This window comes from Diceros bicornis, chromosome 36 (genome assembly GCF_020826845.1).
Source record: "Diceros bicornis minor isolate mBicDic1 chromosome 36, mDicBic1.mat.cur, whole genome shotgun sequence".
In the NCBI taxonomy this organism is placed as follows: Eukaryota; Metazoa; Chordata; class Mammalia; order Perissodactyla; family Rhinocerotidae; genus Diceros; species Diceros bicornis.
Window position 1 is genome coordinate 20103236 of NC_080775.1, and position 15517 is coordinate 20118752.

At 36.9% G+C, this 15517-nt stretch overlaps 1 protein-coding gene across 2 annotated transcripts in view; it reads left to right on the forward strand.

Annotated features, from left to right (window-relative positions):
- The window catches only part of PLXDC2 (plexin domain containing 2), a 425253-nt gene that overhangs the window by 301078 nt on the left and 108658 nt on the right, over nucleotides 1-15517 (forward strand). For both annotated transcript variants that reach the window (XM_058532526.1, XM_058532524.1), the window contains one exon: nucleotides 4814-4913. In XM_058532526.1, the coding sequence (XP_058388509.1) occupies nucleotides 4814-4913 (100 nt within the window). The remainder of the gene's footprint in view (nucleotides 1-4813; nucleotides 4914-15517) is intronic.

The window sequence follows — 15517 nt, forward strand, 5'->3', positions numbered from 1 at the left end:
CCCATTACTTGGCTGCAGTGAGTGGGTGAAGGATCCTTTCACAGAACAACCCCACATCTTTGAGGTTTTGAAGTAAAAAGATTACAGTCCAAGAAGGCAGAGTAAAAAAGATATGACCAATATCAGGTGGAAAAAGGCAGACATGTATCTGAAAGAGATCTATAAGAAAGCCTGGAATTGTCTTTTCCTCATTAATCTTTTGCAATATTAAGCAGTTAATTCAATTAATGAAAGTGTTTTTTTCAAAACCTGATATGTAATCACTTCATAAAAGGCTGGGTGGCTTCTAAGAAAATGTAGGGGATCAAAAACTTCTTGTACATTTTCATTTTAATATTTAATCAGGATAAAATGCCACAGTTTTAGAAAACCTATGTGGTTATTCATGAACTCTATGAAATTTTAAAGAAAAGAATTTGAGGCCAGTGATATTGCCATAAACTTATCATCCTTTTCCAACTCTTCCTCTCCTAGTTTTCTCCATCTCTGGAAATTTCAGAACCCCTCTTTAGGGCTGCACAGGTTCTCTGCTCACCCAGAGGACAGCATTCTTATAGTCTGCAATGGGAAGGAACTGAAGGTGTACAATATGGCAGCCCTGATGAAAAATTCGACTCCATTTTTCCTGCTACTAAGACCAAAATCCTTGGTAGCATCAATGCCTCTCCTCTTTCTCTTGCTCTCCTGAAATCCATAGTGTGTCTTGATAGCAGTACCTTCACAATTCATCCAGAATCCATCTTCCTGTCACTTCTGCCTCCTACACTTACCACTGTAGTGTAATCCAAGCCACCCATCTCCTGACTGGATGACTCTGCTATTCTTCTAAGCAGTTTGTCTGTCTCCCCTTTGTACCCTACAGTCTTGATCACACAGCAGCCTGTGTGATCTTTTTCACATGTCAGGGAATGTCCTCTCTCTGTTCCAAACCCTCTAAACCTTTCCATATGGCTTGGAATAAAATCCAAAGTCATTGCCATGGCTTGCAGGGAATTCATCCTCCTATGATCTGTCCCCACCACTTCCCATTTCGACACTCTTATTTACTCCTGCTCCAGTGATAACCTTTTAATTCCTAAAAGACACCAGAAACAATTCAGTCAAGGCCTTTGCATATACTAGTCCCTCTACTCAGAGCTGTTCCCCAAATATCCACATGGCAGGCTCTCTTCCTATGGAAAAGTCACCTTGTCATAGAAACCTTCTGTGACTCCTTCTCTTAAAGAGGTCCCCATCCCTTTCTAGCTCTTTACCATGTTTTAATTTCCTTCATAGCACTTACCCCTCCTAACATACTGTATTTTTTATGTTCACTTGTTAGAATGTCACTCTCCAGCCTCTGGAATGCAAGCTCTCTGAGAGCAAGGTGTTTTGTTCTCTTCTGTAGTTCCAGTGTCTACAATAATACAGAGAAAATGTTCAGTTAGTATCTGATAAATGAGTGAATGAATTATTCCTATCTTATCAAATAGCATGGAGAGTGTATATACCTTTTGGGAAAATAACTTACATGTAGTAGACATTATTCTCAGAAATTTATTTTCTGCTTTATATTCCCACAGTATATTAAGAACTCATCATAGAGATATTTATGGTAGTAGTGGTTTGTCACGCACAGTCCTCAAAGTCACTATCCCATGAATAAGTAAATCTAAAAAAATGGCAGCATATATTAAAAAAAATACATGCTACCCTTAGAAGCAAATGATGATTTCTGCTTACCTCTGCTCTGTCTTTACATAGGTAGAGCATTTCATCCTTATAATTTTTGTTTGAATTGTTGTTAACAATTTGCTCGTTAAAGCTTGGAAAAGTCAAGGTTATTCAATATAATGAAATCATTGAATTTGAGGCTTGAAAGGGTACTTACAGGTCATCTACAACTATTCTTCCTAGAGGGTTGACCAATTTATGATGAGATTATTTTCAGTGACAGAAAACTCTCTACATTGTTAGGCTACCCATTTTGATTGTGGATGGATTTTCCTTAGATTAAATGAATCTGGATCTAGGTAACTTACACACGTTGCTCTTCGTTTTTGGAATCCAGAGGAAAAAGAATAAACTAGAAAATAAAGAGATATAGAAAAATGAAAACAAGATGCAGAAAATGAAATTTTTGTACTGAAACATTCCAATCTTTCAAGTTTAATTGTACCTAGAAGTGAAGAGAGATTTATCTGATTCCAGAAATCTAGGTGGAAGAATACTACTTCATTTTATGTAGGAACACCCAGAGAAGTTTGTGTTGGCTATTAGATCTTTAATAGAGAATGTATTAGTTAGTATTGCTGTGTAACAAATCACCCCAAAATATAGTTGCTTAAAACAACTCTATTTCTTATTTCTCATAGGATATCTATGGATCAGCTTGATGGTTCTACTAATCTGGGTTGGACTCTGCTGATCTCTACTGGGCTCACTCAGTATCAGCTGTTAGCTGGTGGATTGGCTAGGGACTAGCTGGTCAAGGATGACCTCTGCTGGGAAGAAAACATTCCTCCACATGTCTTTCATGTATCTTCAGCAGACCAGCAGGGTTCATTCTTATGGCAGTGACAGGGGTCCAGGAAAGAAGGTGGAAATTACAAGCACTTTCTCAAGCCTCTCTTTTGCTTCAAGTTTGCTAGTGTCTTCTTTTGCCTTATTACTGAGCCAGAGTCAGAGTGGGAGAGGACCACAGAGTGAAAAGGCAAAGTGTATGGATACAAGGAGGCCATTGATTGAGGCCCTTAGTGCAATCAATCTGCCACAGATCAAAAGCACAGGAGGAGAGGCTTCCACTTAGAGACAAAATACAAGGGAAGTAAAAGGAAAGAAAGAGATGGAGAAAACAAAACCAAAATGAAAGATGGCTAGGTAAGAGAAGAGATAAGGAAGAAAGATAGAAGAGGTGGAATGGATAATCTGGAGAGAAGGGAAAGCTACTATTCTAGGAGTTCTGCAAGAACCAAGACCTGTGAGCTGGAAAACAAGCTCTTATTTATAACAATATAGTAGGATTTTCTACTTGATGGCAATATAAACTCAAGTTCTGCTTTGAGTGTGGGAAAAGAAGAAATACAATCAATTACCACAGAATTATCTGGTAAAATATTTCACACCTTGTAGAGGACAACTGCAATCATAGATGTTGGAAAATGAAAGCAAGTGACAAATGCAAGGAGCAAAGCTTTCGTACTTACTCACAAGATGGCGTCTATTAATAGTGTTCTTTAAAAATTATGACTTTTCTTGTTAGGATATACAAAATATAACTTGAATTGGAAATTTTATCTACGCCTTTTCTGTCCTTTTGTCTTTTCTTCTTTAACTGTAAGTCTGTCTTAAAAATAAATTACATTGATATTAGCACTCCTCAACGTGGAGTATAAAACTGGATAGTGGTATAATGCCCACTAAGAAAAGGGATTACATATGTTGATACTGAATATGGTTTAGTAATCACTAAATAAAGTATGTCAGAGTTTCATTTAGTAAATGAACTTTTAGGGACAGAAATCTTGGTTTTGTTTTGTTTGTTTCTGTTGTCCAAATATCAGAATACTGCTTAATGCTGGTTACAAACTGGACATACTGATATCAAATTGGCAATACCTTAACATTGTTTAAGAGAGAACTGATTTGGTACATAGAAGACAAATACCATCTTCCATTTACTTGTTTTGAGATAATTCCACAAATTTTAGAAACATTAAAATTTCCTCTTAATTGGCCAATTTCAACAAAATAGCCCTTTTATAATTTCATGATGTCATGGGCAAAAATAAGCAGTACAGCCCTTAGTTTATCTTCTCTCCAGGTTATTCTCCTTTATTCTTATTGCTCTCTTGTTCATTATGGTTTATATAACAAATGTCTGATCTAATATGTTCTTTAATGAATTATCCACACATGGTCCACAGTCTGCTTATTCTACCTAAAGATTTTTGGTGCATTTATCATTCCCTTTTTGTTTCTTGTCCCTTTATTTATTGAGGATGGTTTCATTCCCATTTTTATTTCTATAAAACTGAGATTAAAGATAGTAATCCTATCTCCAATGACTCTTTTCTAAATCTAGAAAAATTGACTCCAAGAGTTTGTCTCATTTGTAACTATTGTATCATGTTTCATATATTCTCAATGTATCCTAATTTTTTTTAACTATAAATATTAGATATGTCTGTCATATTCAGATTTTGGTTCCATTGAGGTTCAAATTTAGGAAATGTGACCTTGAGATGACCCAAAGTAATTTATAAGTTTTCCATGTGGGTTTCAACCAGAATGGTGAAGTTCGACATCCATTACCAATTACCAAATTAACTATGTATTAATCAACAATTCCCTTGATAAATATATATTTAGCAGTGCACTTTCTTTAGGTTTTATAAGACGACTTGTAAACAAGGATTTTTAAAAACTATGAAAATAAATATAAAATAAAGTCGTTTCAGAAAGCAAATAATGCAAGAAGAATCTCTATTCCTGAAATGGTATCCAGCACTAAATGCATTCATGGTGTGCCTTAAGTGTGTGATAAGTTTTCAGCATCCAGCATCAGTTAGATTCTCTGAGAATCTATTGCTTTCATCATCCAGTGGCTGTCTGTAGGACCAGGAACTCTCTTGTCGCTGTAACCCATCAAATAGCACTAAACAGATGTTATGTTTAGGTATTGTATGTCTTTTCTAATATTTCCTGCTCTCTCTCTCTGATCCTTCATCTCCATCCCCTGATTTTACCCATTCAACAAGATTATCACACTCCTCGCCACCCCCCCGAATGAAATTCAAACCTAACACATAGCAATCTGCTTTTTCTTTTCCAGATTCCGGTCTTGGTCACACAGATAAGTTCGACCAATCACCCAGTGAAAGTGGGGCTGTCTGATGCATTTGTCGTTGTCCACAGGATCCAACAAATTCCCAGTATGTAGAAGAAGGGTAATCGCAAAGTCTGAGCCTGCTGTGGGGGTAAACTCAAAGGAGATTGAACTCAGGCAGATGTAATTCTTTGAGCAATAGAATCACTTAGCTAATTGCTGCTTGATAATTACATTGTTTGGTTTATAACTCTTATTGGCATTGGCAATCTCTCTGATAATCTGTAATTAATATTTTAGGTAAAGTGAAATTAAATTGCCAAGCCAAGAGTGTGTAATTTTATATTCTTTGGGATAGTTAACTTGGTTGTCCAGATATATTTCTTTTATTATAGAAGAAGAACATTAAAAAGTGACAGCTTATTTGGCTGAAGAGAAGCTTTGTGCCATTTTATGTTCAACATGTTTGTATAAAACTGAGTCTAAAAGAAGATGAAAGAAAAAGTATAAATTAAGGTAAAAAATATTTGGTGGAACTATACCTCCCAGAGAAGATATGTATTTTCTTCGCTTAAATCATTCTTGCCTGTCTAGTCTAGTTTACATCTGTAGAATAAAAACATATGTTTTCCTTTGGGCAGCTCTTCATCATATTAGAAATTCAAAATGTAACTGATATTAGTGGTAGTTCTGATCATGTAAATATTGCCATTGTTTGAAAGCTTCTGTGTTTTAAACCTCCTCTACTTCCAGAATAGTCCTCAGGGATGCTTGGGTGTGTTAGTACTGAAGGTGTTTATGTCCTAGACGTACAAAAAGTGACAGTAAAATACACCTCAACATGAGATCATTTCTTTCGCTTTTATTCAAAGTTCTTTTATTTCATTATACTGGTAGACAATTTATCACATGCATATGCTTTTTGTTCTTGACTTGAGCTAATTCTGTTTAATTATGTCATCTCTCAAATATAGAAAGTAAATGGAGTGGAAATTATTTAGCCTTTCAGAGCAAAGGATTGGCTGGGAACATTATAGAGGTTATCTTACAACTATGGTTTAGAATGACATTCAGTGTGGTAGTTCTGTTTGGTGAAGAACGTGAATCCTCCACAGTGGTTTCTCTTTGTTAGCGGAGAGGTTGTGGGAGGTAGTATTCAAGGGAACAGTTAAATCAAGGCAGATTTTCCCGAAATGAAATTATGCTGTGAACAAGACAAGGATATATTAGTATGTATAGGCAAGGTAAAGACAGCCTGTCAGAACTCTTAAATGAGAGGCTAGGTCTTGGGAGAGCCAAAGTTGACTCCTGTTTGAGAAGGAGTGTTCTCTCATTCTTTCTTTCAGAGGTGTTAAATCAACCTTGACTTGACTCAATTATTGCACAAGTAAAAGGAAATACTAGTTTATTTGTGGGTTCTTTTCGTCCCAGAATTTTATTTGCAGCTTCCTCAGAAAGTATCCTGGTCCACAATGTTCTGATATATTATTGTTTAGAGAAAAAGGACCCACCAAAGTACAAAAGAAAAAATTTTTTTCAAAGCTATGTTAACATTCAAGTATTGTTTCAGAACTTTGACATAGAAAAATTGTACTTAGACTTCAGAGTCCCAAAGTGCAATTTTCCATCCCTTGTTATATTGTAATAAGATAATCGTTATGTTTAGGAGGAAAAATATCCTTCCTGAATATAAATTTCACTGAATAAGTTGCAAAACTCATATGAATTTTGGAGACAGATTATGTTTAAAGTTCAGAACTCAGCATTCATCTAAAAACATTACTCAAGCTTCGGGTTCAGGGAAAAGCTTCTCCCAGGCAAACTGTGTGCTGGAATGACTCTCACATTTCCTGTTGACCTCACTGTTCCATCCTGAGAAAATTAGCCAAAAAGCAGTGGAAGTTCTGAATTTCTAACCACTCATTCTTGCTGTTAGAGGAGACTACATTTCAGCAAGAAAATTGGCGTTGATGTGTTCTACTTAAAAATCTTTTTTGTGGACACTAAAAGTTAAATCTCCTTAAAAATCTGTTCCCACATTTATAAAATGTAAGTGTCTTGTTATATGAGCTTCTGTATCATTGTATTCTCAGTTAAAACAAAAAAAACCATACTTATTCACTTCAGAGATTAGGCTAATACGAGATTAGCGTGGTACAAGTTAAACAAGTATTATCTTTTTCTGAGAAGTAAAATGATTCCTAGAGATCTGTATGTTATTTGTGCAATCAGAATTTAGATAAACATTTAAGTCCTTTTCAAAATTATGTTCCCTTAACAACCCTCATTATTATGAGTCATCCTTACGGAATTTAAATCATTCATCTCTGTTACCCCTTTTTCTTCTCCTGAGTGAATTTAGGGAAAAACTGATCATTATTCTAAGTAACAGGTGGTTTCATTTCTTCTTTCTTCCAAGGTACAATACATGGGACCCTGTTCTCATAAGATCAATTTTCTATTCTTTTATTCGTTTTGGTTACATGGGTTATAGAACCTAGATCCTTGGCTTAATCTAGCCGTGGCAACATGGGAATGCGAGCTACAAGCTTGAGAATAATTTTTCTCTGTGGGAACACAGTAGCTATACCATTTTTATCAGATTTGGTGAAGGTTTGGTAAAGCCTTGAAAAAGCTGTAAGGCAAGTTTAGTTTATTTATATGACGATTTCTCCCCTTGAAAAGACAGTGATGCTAAGATGTCCACACCCAGGCCAAGTGCTCATGAGAGTGAGGCCACAGGGGATTTTCACTAAAATACACCTCGACACCCTCTCTCTGAAACTTTCTTTCTGATTATGACGTTGTTTTTTAATGTCTTGTTGTGTCTGTGTGTATGTATGTCTCTGCATCAGTTTCTGTTTTTCATAAAATATTTTGCAGAACTTTAGAAACAGAAGAAACCACAGAGACCAGCTGATTCATTCCACAGCTACAGATGTGAAAAACAGGTCTACATACAATGGCTTTGGTATTCATTACAGAAATGAGTGGAAAAACATACTTGTGATTATAAGCATAGTGCATATTAATTCCGAGGAATTTGTCAAGTAGCAGAAAATGCAAAGAAGAAAATTTAAATTGCCTGTAAATCTACTATGGCAAGATAACAGTAAATGTTTCCATGCACCTTTCATCCAATCTTTTGTTTATAGTATATACACACAAACACACACATTAAGAAAATTAGCATTATGCTATAAATATTTTCGCCACCTGTTTTTCTCACAATATATACAACACATTTTTTCTACACTGCTAAATATCTGTCTAAAATGTAGTCATTAATGACCACAAAAACTTCCTTTGTTTCATAATTTATATAACCTGGCTCAGCACTGATTTCTTGTTTAGGTTGCTTTTCATATTAATTATCAGTAAAATGGTGCTGAACATCCTTGGTTTTACATTTTACACATCTCTGATTCTTAAAAATGAGTATGTAGCCGTTGAATGTTAATGGGTTTTTATACTTTGACAAATTACTTTCTATAAAATTTGGACCAGTTTACTCCCCCACCAGTGTAATATTAGATATTAGATATTCCCATTTCCCCGAATGCTCTCAGACACTATTTTCATTTTTTAAACTTTGCAAATTTGATAAGCAGAACATGATATTTCATTTTAGCTCTAATTGTCTTTTGATTACCAGAAAGTTTTAACATCGTCATATATTCATAGGTCGTGTGTAATTTCCATAATTTCTTGTTAAATGACTGTTAAATCGTTCTTTCTCAGCCTTGGCTTATGTCCCTCCAAATCCTTTTACACAGTGTGCACAGGACTTCCTGGAAATGCACGGTTCTCACTAGGACCATTCATACTTGTTTGTTTCTCTCTCCTCCAATTTAACGTTTTGAATTTCAGTCTTAATCTGTAGGATGCTAACCTGTCCCATCTTGCTTCACCTTTTCTCTACCTTCTGAGCTTAATGAACATATCATATCCAGCAAGAAGCCCAGAAAAGTCCACTCATGCCTCCTCTGTGGTTTTTATTTGGAAACTTAAGGCTACGTCATTTTAGTAATGTGAAAGTTATTTTAACACATACATGCAGAATTCTTGCACTAGACATTAATCTGGAAAGCCACTGACCTACCTTGAAATGGTTCTACCACAAGTTATAATAATGACTATTTCTGATTCCCTTAGAATACTCTGCTTTAGTCTTCTCGCCAGCAGTACATCATCTGGTTCTTTTTTTTTTTTTAATTTTTTGTTTATTGCAGTAACATTGGTTTATAACATTGTATAAATTTCAGGTGTACATCATTATACTTCTATTTCTGCATAGATTACATCATGGTCACCACCCAAATTATCCCTTTCACCCTCCTCCCTCCCCCTTTCCCCTCTGGTAACCACCAATCCAATCTCTGTCTCTATGTGTTTGTTTGTTGTTGTTATTATCTGCTACTTAATGAAGGAAATCATATGGTATTGACCTTCTCCCTCTGACGTATTTCACTTTGCATAATACCCTCAATGTCCATCCATGTTGTCACAAATGGCTGGATTTCATCGTTTCTTATGGCTGAGTAGTATTCCATTGTGTATATATACCACATCTTCTTTATCCATTCGTCCCTTGATGGGCACTTAGGTTGCTTCCAAGTCTTGGCTATTGTGAATAACACTGCAATGAACACAGGGGTGCATGTATCTTTACGCATTGGTGTTTTCGAGTTCTTTGGATAAATACCTAGCAGTGGAATAGCTGGATCATATGGTAGTTCTATCCTTAATTTTTTGAGGAATCTCCATACTGTTTTCCATAGTGGCTGCACCAGTATGCACTCCCACCAGCAGTGTATGAGAGTTCCCTTCTCTCCACATCCTCTCCAACACGTGTTGTTTCCTGTCTTGTTAATTATAGCCATTCTGACGGGCATGAGGTGATATCTCATTGTAGTTTTGATTTGCATTTCCCTGATAGTTAACGATGTTGAACATCTTTTCATGTGCCTGTTGGCCATCTGTATATCTTCTTTGGACAAATGTCTGTTCAGATCCTCTGCCCATTTTTTAATTGGGTTGTTAGTTTTTTTGTTGCTGAGATGCATCAGTTCTTTATATATTTTGGAGATTAACACCTTATCAGATATATGGTTTGCAAATATCTTCTCCCAATTGTTAGGTTGTCTTTTCATTTTGTTGATGGTTTCCTTTGCTGTGCAGAAGCTTTTTAGTTTGATGTAGTCCCATTTGTTTATTTTTTCTATTGTTTCTCTTGCCCGGTCAGACATGGTGCTTGAAAATATGTTACTAAGACCGATGTCGAAGAGCATACTGCCTATGTTTTCTTCTACAACTTTCATAGTTTCAGGTCTTACATTCAAGTCTTTATCTCATCTAGCCTGTAAGGTTTCTGCTGAGAAGTCAACTGATAGCCTTATGGGGTTTCCTTTGTATGTAACTTGTCTTTCTCTTGTGGCTTTTAGGATTTTCTCTTTATCTTTAATTCTGGACATTTTGATTATGATGTGTCTTGGTGTGGGCCTCTTTGGGTTTATCTTGTTTGGGGCTCTCTGTGCTTCCTGTACCTGGATGTCTGTTTCCTTCCTTAGGTCAGGGAAGTTTTCATCTATTATTTCATCAAATAGATTCTCTGCCCCTTTGTCTCGCTCTTCTCCTTCTGGGACACCTATAACACAGACGTTAGTGTGTTTGATGTTGTCCCAGAGGTTCCTTAGACTGTCCTCATTCTTTTTAATTCTTTTCTCTTTTACCTGTTCAGCTTGGGTAATTTCTTCTAGTCTTTCATCCAGCTCGCAAATCCATTCTTCTGTATCCTCTACTCTGCTTTTGAGTCCCTTTAGTGAATTTTTCATTTTCAGTATTGTATTCTTCATTTCTGATTGGTTCTTTTTTATATCTTCCATTTCTTTGTTGACATTCTCACTGAGTTCATCTATTCTTCTCCCCAGATCAGTGAGCATCCTTAACACTCTTTGTTTGAACTCTCTGTCAGGTAGGTTGCTCATTTCTGTTTCACTTAGTTCCTTTTCTGGGGTTTTGTCCTGTTACTTTACTTGGAATGTGTTCCTTTGCCTTCTCATTTTGCCTCTTTCCCTATGCTTGTGTCTGTGTATTAGGTAGATCAGCTGCGTCTCCTGCTCTTGGATAGGTGACCTTATATAAGTGATGCCCTAGGAGGCCCTCAGTTCTCAATGTTCCAGGAGTGACCCCTATGTGGGCTACATGTGTCCTTCTGCTGTGGCGTGTTTGCTTTCCCTGTAGGCACCCAGGGAGGCTGAGCTATGCTCCTAGCCAGCTGTTGTAATGCTCAGCTGCTTGTAGTTGTTGTGGGCCCTTCAGTCTCTTTATCAGGTGTGGGGAGCCCCAGCACAGTTGGCTGCAAGTTCTAATACCACATTTGTGTTGCACTATTTCTTTTAAGTGAGTAGGCCCCCAGCATGGCAGGTTGTTAGGCTCAGGGGCTTACAATTGTTGTTAGCCTCTAGCCTATTAGGTCTCTTGTCAGCTCTCTGAGGATTGCAGTTGGGTGGGGCTGGCCTCAGGCACGGGAGCGCCCAACTGTTTCAGGCTTTGGAAGGTGGGGCAAACCCCCTATGTGGGTCTTTGAGAAGCACAAGTCTTCTGCAGCTGACAAGCCCTGCCACCCACAGGTCCACACACATAGTCAACACAGTCCTGCCCCGTGTGCACGCCCCGACCTCCTGAAGTGGACCCATTCTCTCCACAGGGGGAGCTCCACACACTCCACCACCACCCTACACTCTCCACCTGCTCCTTGTGCACACCCTGCCCCACTGAAGTGGGCTTAGCTGCCAGGCTGCAGAGAATCCAGTCACCAATCTATGTGGGCCCACAAGTTGCCTGAGGGCTTGTTGTCGGGTGGGGCCAGTCCCTAGGGTGGGCTGCCTGCCCTGGCTGAGCTGGATTAAATTGGTGCTCTAGTGGGTGGCGCAGACCCTGGGCTAGCAGGCCCCAGGGAGAACTCCAACGGTGTCTGTATCAGCACGCCCACACCAGGCCACAACAATGGCCGCCGCCAATGTCCCAGTCCCTGGAGAGGTCTCACCTCTCACCAAGATGCACTCAGAGCCTATCAGGTGAGTCTCTTTTCACCAAAGAACTGTGCACCTTTCTTTCTGGCGATTTTAGGTTGCTTTCTGAAACGGGTGAGTTTGCGTGTGGGCCCTTTAAGAACTGGTTTTAATTTCTTTGTGAGCCAGCTTCTCTCGGGGTGCTCCCCAATGTTTTAGTAGCAGGCAAAGTCAGATATTATACCACTCCTCTCTATTATGCTGGGTCCACAAAATGCCCACAGCGGGGATGCTCCCGGCTCAGGGCCCCGCGGCTCCATGGAGGCTGCAGACCTGTGGGCTGCTTCCGGGCGGCTGTAAAGCTGGCGGCTTGTGAAGGCGGTGTTTTTCCTCTCCAGAAGGGAGTTTCTGCCTCTTCTACCTCAATTAGGATTGTCCTTTGTTGCAGGAGTTCCTCTTATCCAGTTTTCAGTTCTGTCTCAGGGGTAATTTTTCCACGAGTAGTTGTAAATTGGCTGTGTCCGCGGGAGGAGGTGAGTTCAGAGTCTGCCTACGCCGCCATCTTGACTTCCCTCCCATCATCTGCTTCTTTCTTAACATCAGTTCCTTTCTGATCAGCATCTGCTGTTTTAAATTTATTGACATTGTTCATGCTACAATGTGCCCTTACTTTGTTGGTTATTATTATTTACAGCTCAGTAAGAAACATTAGCATTTTCAAAAGTAAAACTGACAACTAATTTGGAGAACAAATATGTTTTTAAAATACTTGGAGGTTCCGGAACTCTTTGAGGAACACTGTGTGTAGTTGGCCATACGTGGTCTCTTTATAAGCTTACAGATAAGGCAGCATTTTTTCAAAAACGTCCCCAAAATTATGTTAACAGACTGAAAAAAAAAATCTTAAAAAACACAAACAGAGATTTGCTTTTTACTGTGCAAAGTGTTTTAAGCTTTAATTCTCAAAAAATAATAGCATAGACCAGTACTGTCCAGTAGAACTTTCTGCATGGGTGAAATGTTCTAAATCTGAACTAACCAGTCTGGTCTCAGTAGCTACAAGTGGCTCCTATGCACTTTAAATGTGGCTACTGAGAATGGGGAATTGAATTTTTAATCAGATTTAATTAATTAATTTTAATTTAACGAGCTGCATGTGACTAGTGGCTACCATATTGGACAGGGCAACAATAGACTATATACACATATTTAAATAAAATATTAAATTTCAAGTATGATATTTACATAAACATACTTTTTACTTCTTCTTTGCCTTTTAAAAGGCCTTAGAATTTTAGATGGGTTGAAATGGTAAATCTTCAAATATAAGCATTCCGTTATAACTGATTTTCCCCATAGAAAACAATTTGTAATTTTGATTTGGTAACAGGACACGTCCATTATAATTACTTAGCAACTATAATAAAAGACGTGTTATCAAACTATGGAAGAAATAAATAATCTTGGAAAAACTTGAAGATATTTTTTCTTTCATACTCTTTTATATAACCCAATTAAAGCTCTTTCAGGAGTACGGAGCCTCACTTGTTATGTTCAAATTTATCAGAGTCTTTTCATTCATTTAAGGACAGATCGATCTATAAATCCTTCAGTAAATTGTGTCATTTTACCTTCTCTCTCCTCAAAATGGAAAACACTTCAAAATTATTCATTTTGCAGAAGACAAAATTGCTTCTCTTTGCAACATAGTTTCATTAAGTGCTTAGATTCTCAAGTATGTACTAGCTCACTCAAGGCTCAACAAAAGGAAAAAGAAATAGATATCATGACATTTTTCCCCATAAAATATCCTCTCATAAAACTCTTCCATGATAAAACAATTATACAAAATGAGATTTTATTATTTTAATACATACATTTATAACCTACTCTATTTGATTGACTCTGACGATTTTTAAAAAGAAGCAAAAATCTAAGAATATTCTGCATATTAGAAATTGATGATTAGTTAATTTTAACATATTTGTAATTTTTTTTTTTAGAATTTTTATGAATAAAAAAGAATTCTTCAAGGACTTGTGGTTAAGTTGTTTCTTTTTTTCCTATTTATTTATTCTTTCATTCATTCACTCATGATTGTTTATCTATACAACAATCTCAGGTAAAATAAATTTTTACCAATTTAGAGGCATGTCTCTCAATTTATTTAATAACGTTTGGATTCTTTTATTTCTGATATAAAATCCCAAAAGTCACAGAAAGGACTTTAATATATCATTAAAAATTCAAGACATTTAAACATTCATTTATTCAGCATATCTATTGGGTACCTATTAGCCTGGGATTTATTGGTCCAAAGAAGAGAAACCCAACTTAATGTACTTTTATGTTTTTCACAATAGTGAATCAAAAGCTCATCTTTGCAAAACTCTGCTCTTTGTTTGCCTTACTGTGGAATGCAGAAGAAAATAGCAAAAAGAGTTCTCAAAAATAATCTGAACTGAATTTTTCTATCAAGTTCTATCTGCCTTTTTTTGTTTTAAATTATGACCTCAGAGATTAGATTTTCTACTTTTTTCTTTCATATTTGCCTTAAAATTTATAGCTTCCTTTGCCTTAATTATTTCTTACTTTTTCCCAATTACATAATGAATATTTCTATTTTAACTTACACTTTCCTACTACACAGAGAATATTTCTCCTTTTAACTAATACTGGTTGCCTACATTTATAAACATGCCCGCGTTAAATTTTCCAATTGAATTTTGCCATGGGAAGTTTAATATCTTGAAAATATAGTTTTTTCCCTCACATGAGTGCCAAACATCTGAGTGATTTAGCACTAAAAACTTCTTTTCAGAAACTTGATTTTAAAATAAAGAAATCTTACAGCATTTTGCCCAATTTCATTTAATAAAATACCAATCTCCTTTTCTCTCAGGAAAAAAAAAAGATGTAATGGCATTGCAAATGTACATTACAAAATCTCCCCATAGGTCTCAGGAGCACGTGCCATGTTCAGAGGAACAGTCCCTGGACCAATGGGAATCATGATGTTGGTCAGCTCTGCAGTCCACATAGCACATCAGCCCACTGTGACACTATGTTGACCATTTACTGTCTCGACAGTGGCTCTGGTTCTCTTCTTGGGCGAAGTAATTACTGATGGATGTCAAGAATGCAGCTGGTTTAAGCCATTAGTAAAATAAACGTGAAAGGAGGAGAAAGGTGAAGAGTGTTTTTAGATCAAGTTTCTGACTTCCTTTCTGCCTGTTCAGGTAACTTATAAAGTCTGGCCATTTAGGATTTAGCTGTGTCCTGAACTTCGCAAGCAGTGAAGGAATGATGAGAGGAAAACCTAAGAGGTTCAGAATGGCGCTTCATGGACACCTAAATCTTATGTTGCCTTATCCAATGCTGAATTACTTTATTTAATAGAAATAGAACTACAGAAGGAATAAAAAAATATTTGAAGCTAAAGCGTATTCTATTTGTAGATGCTTTGTTTAACAACTGCGACTAGCTAATTCTGCAAATGCATTGCATTTTTGTGTGGGATGCTTATAATTGCTGTGATAGTGAACTTTTTCTCTCAAGAGTCTCTTTTTTTCCTGAGTCTTCATGCTGGGAACGAACTTGTAGTTGTGCCATACATGCTATTTACATTAAAGAGTACTTGATAAATGATGCTATATGGTGAGCTCAACTAGCACTAGAAAAGAAAGTAAGAAAGAAT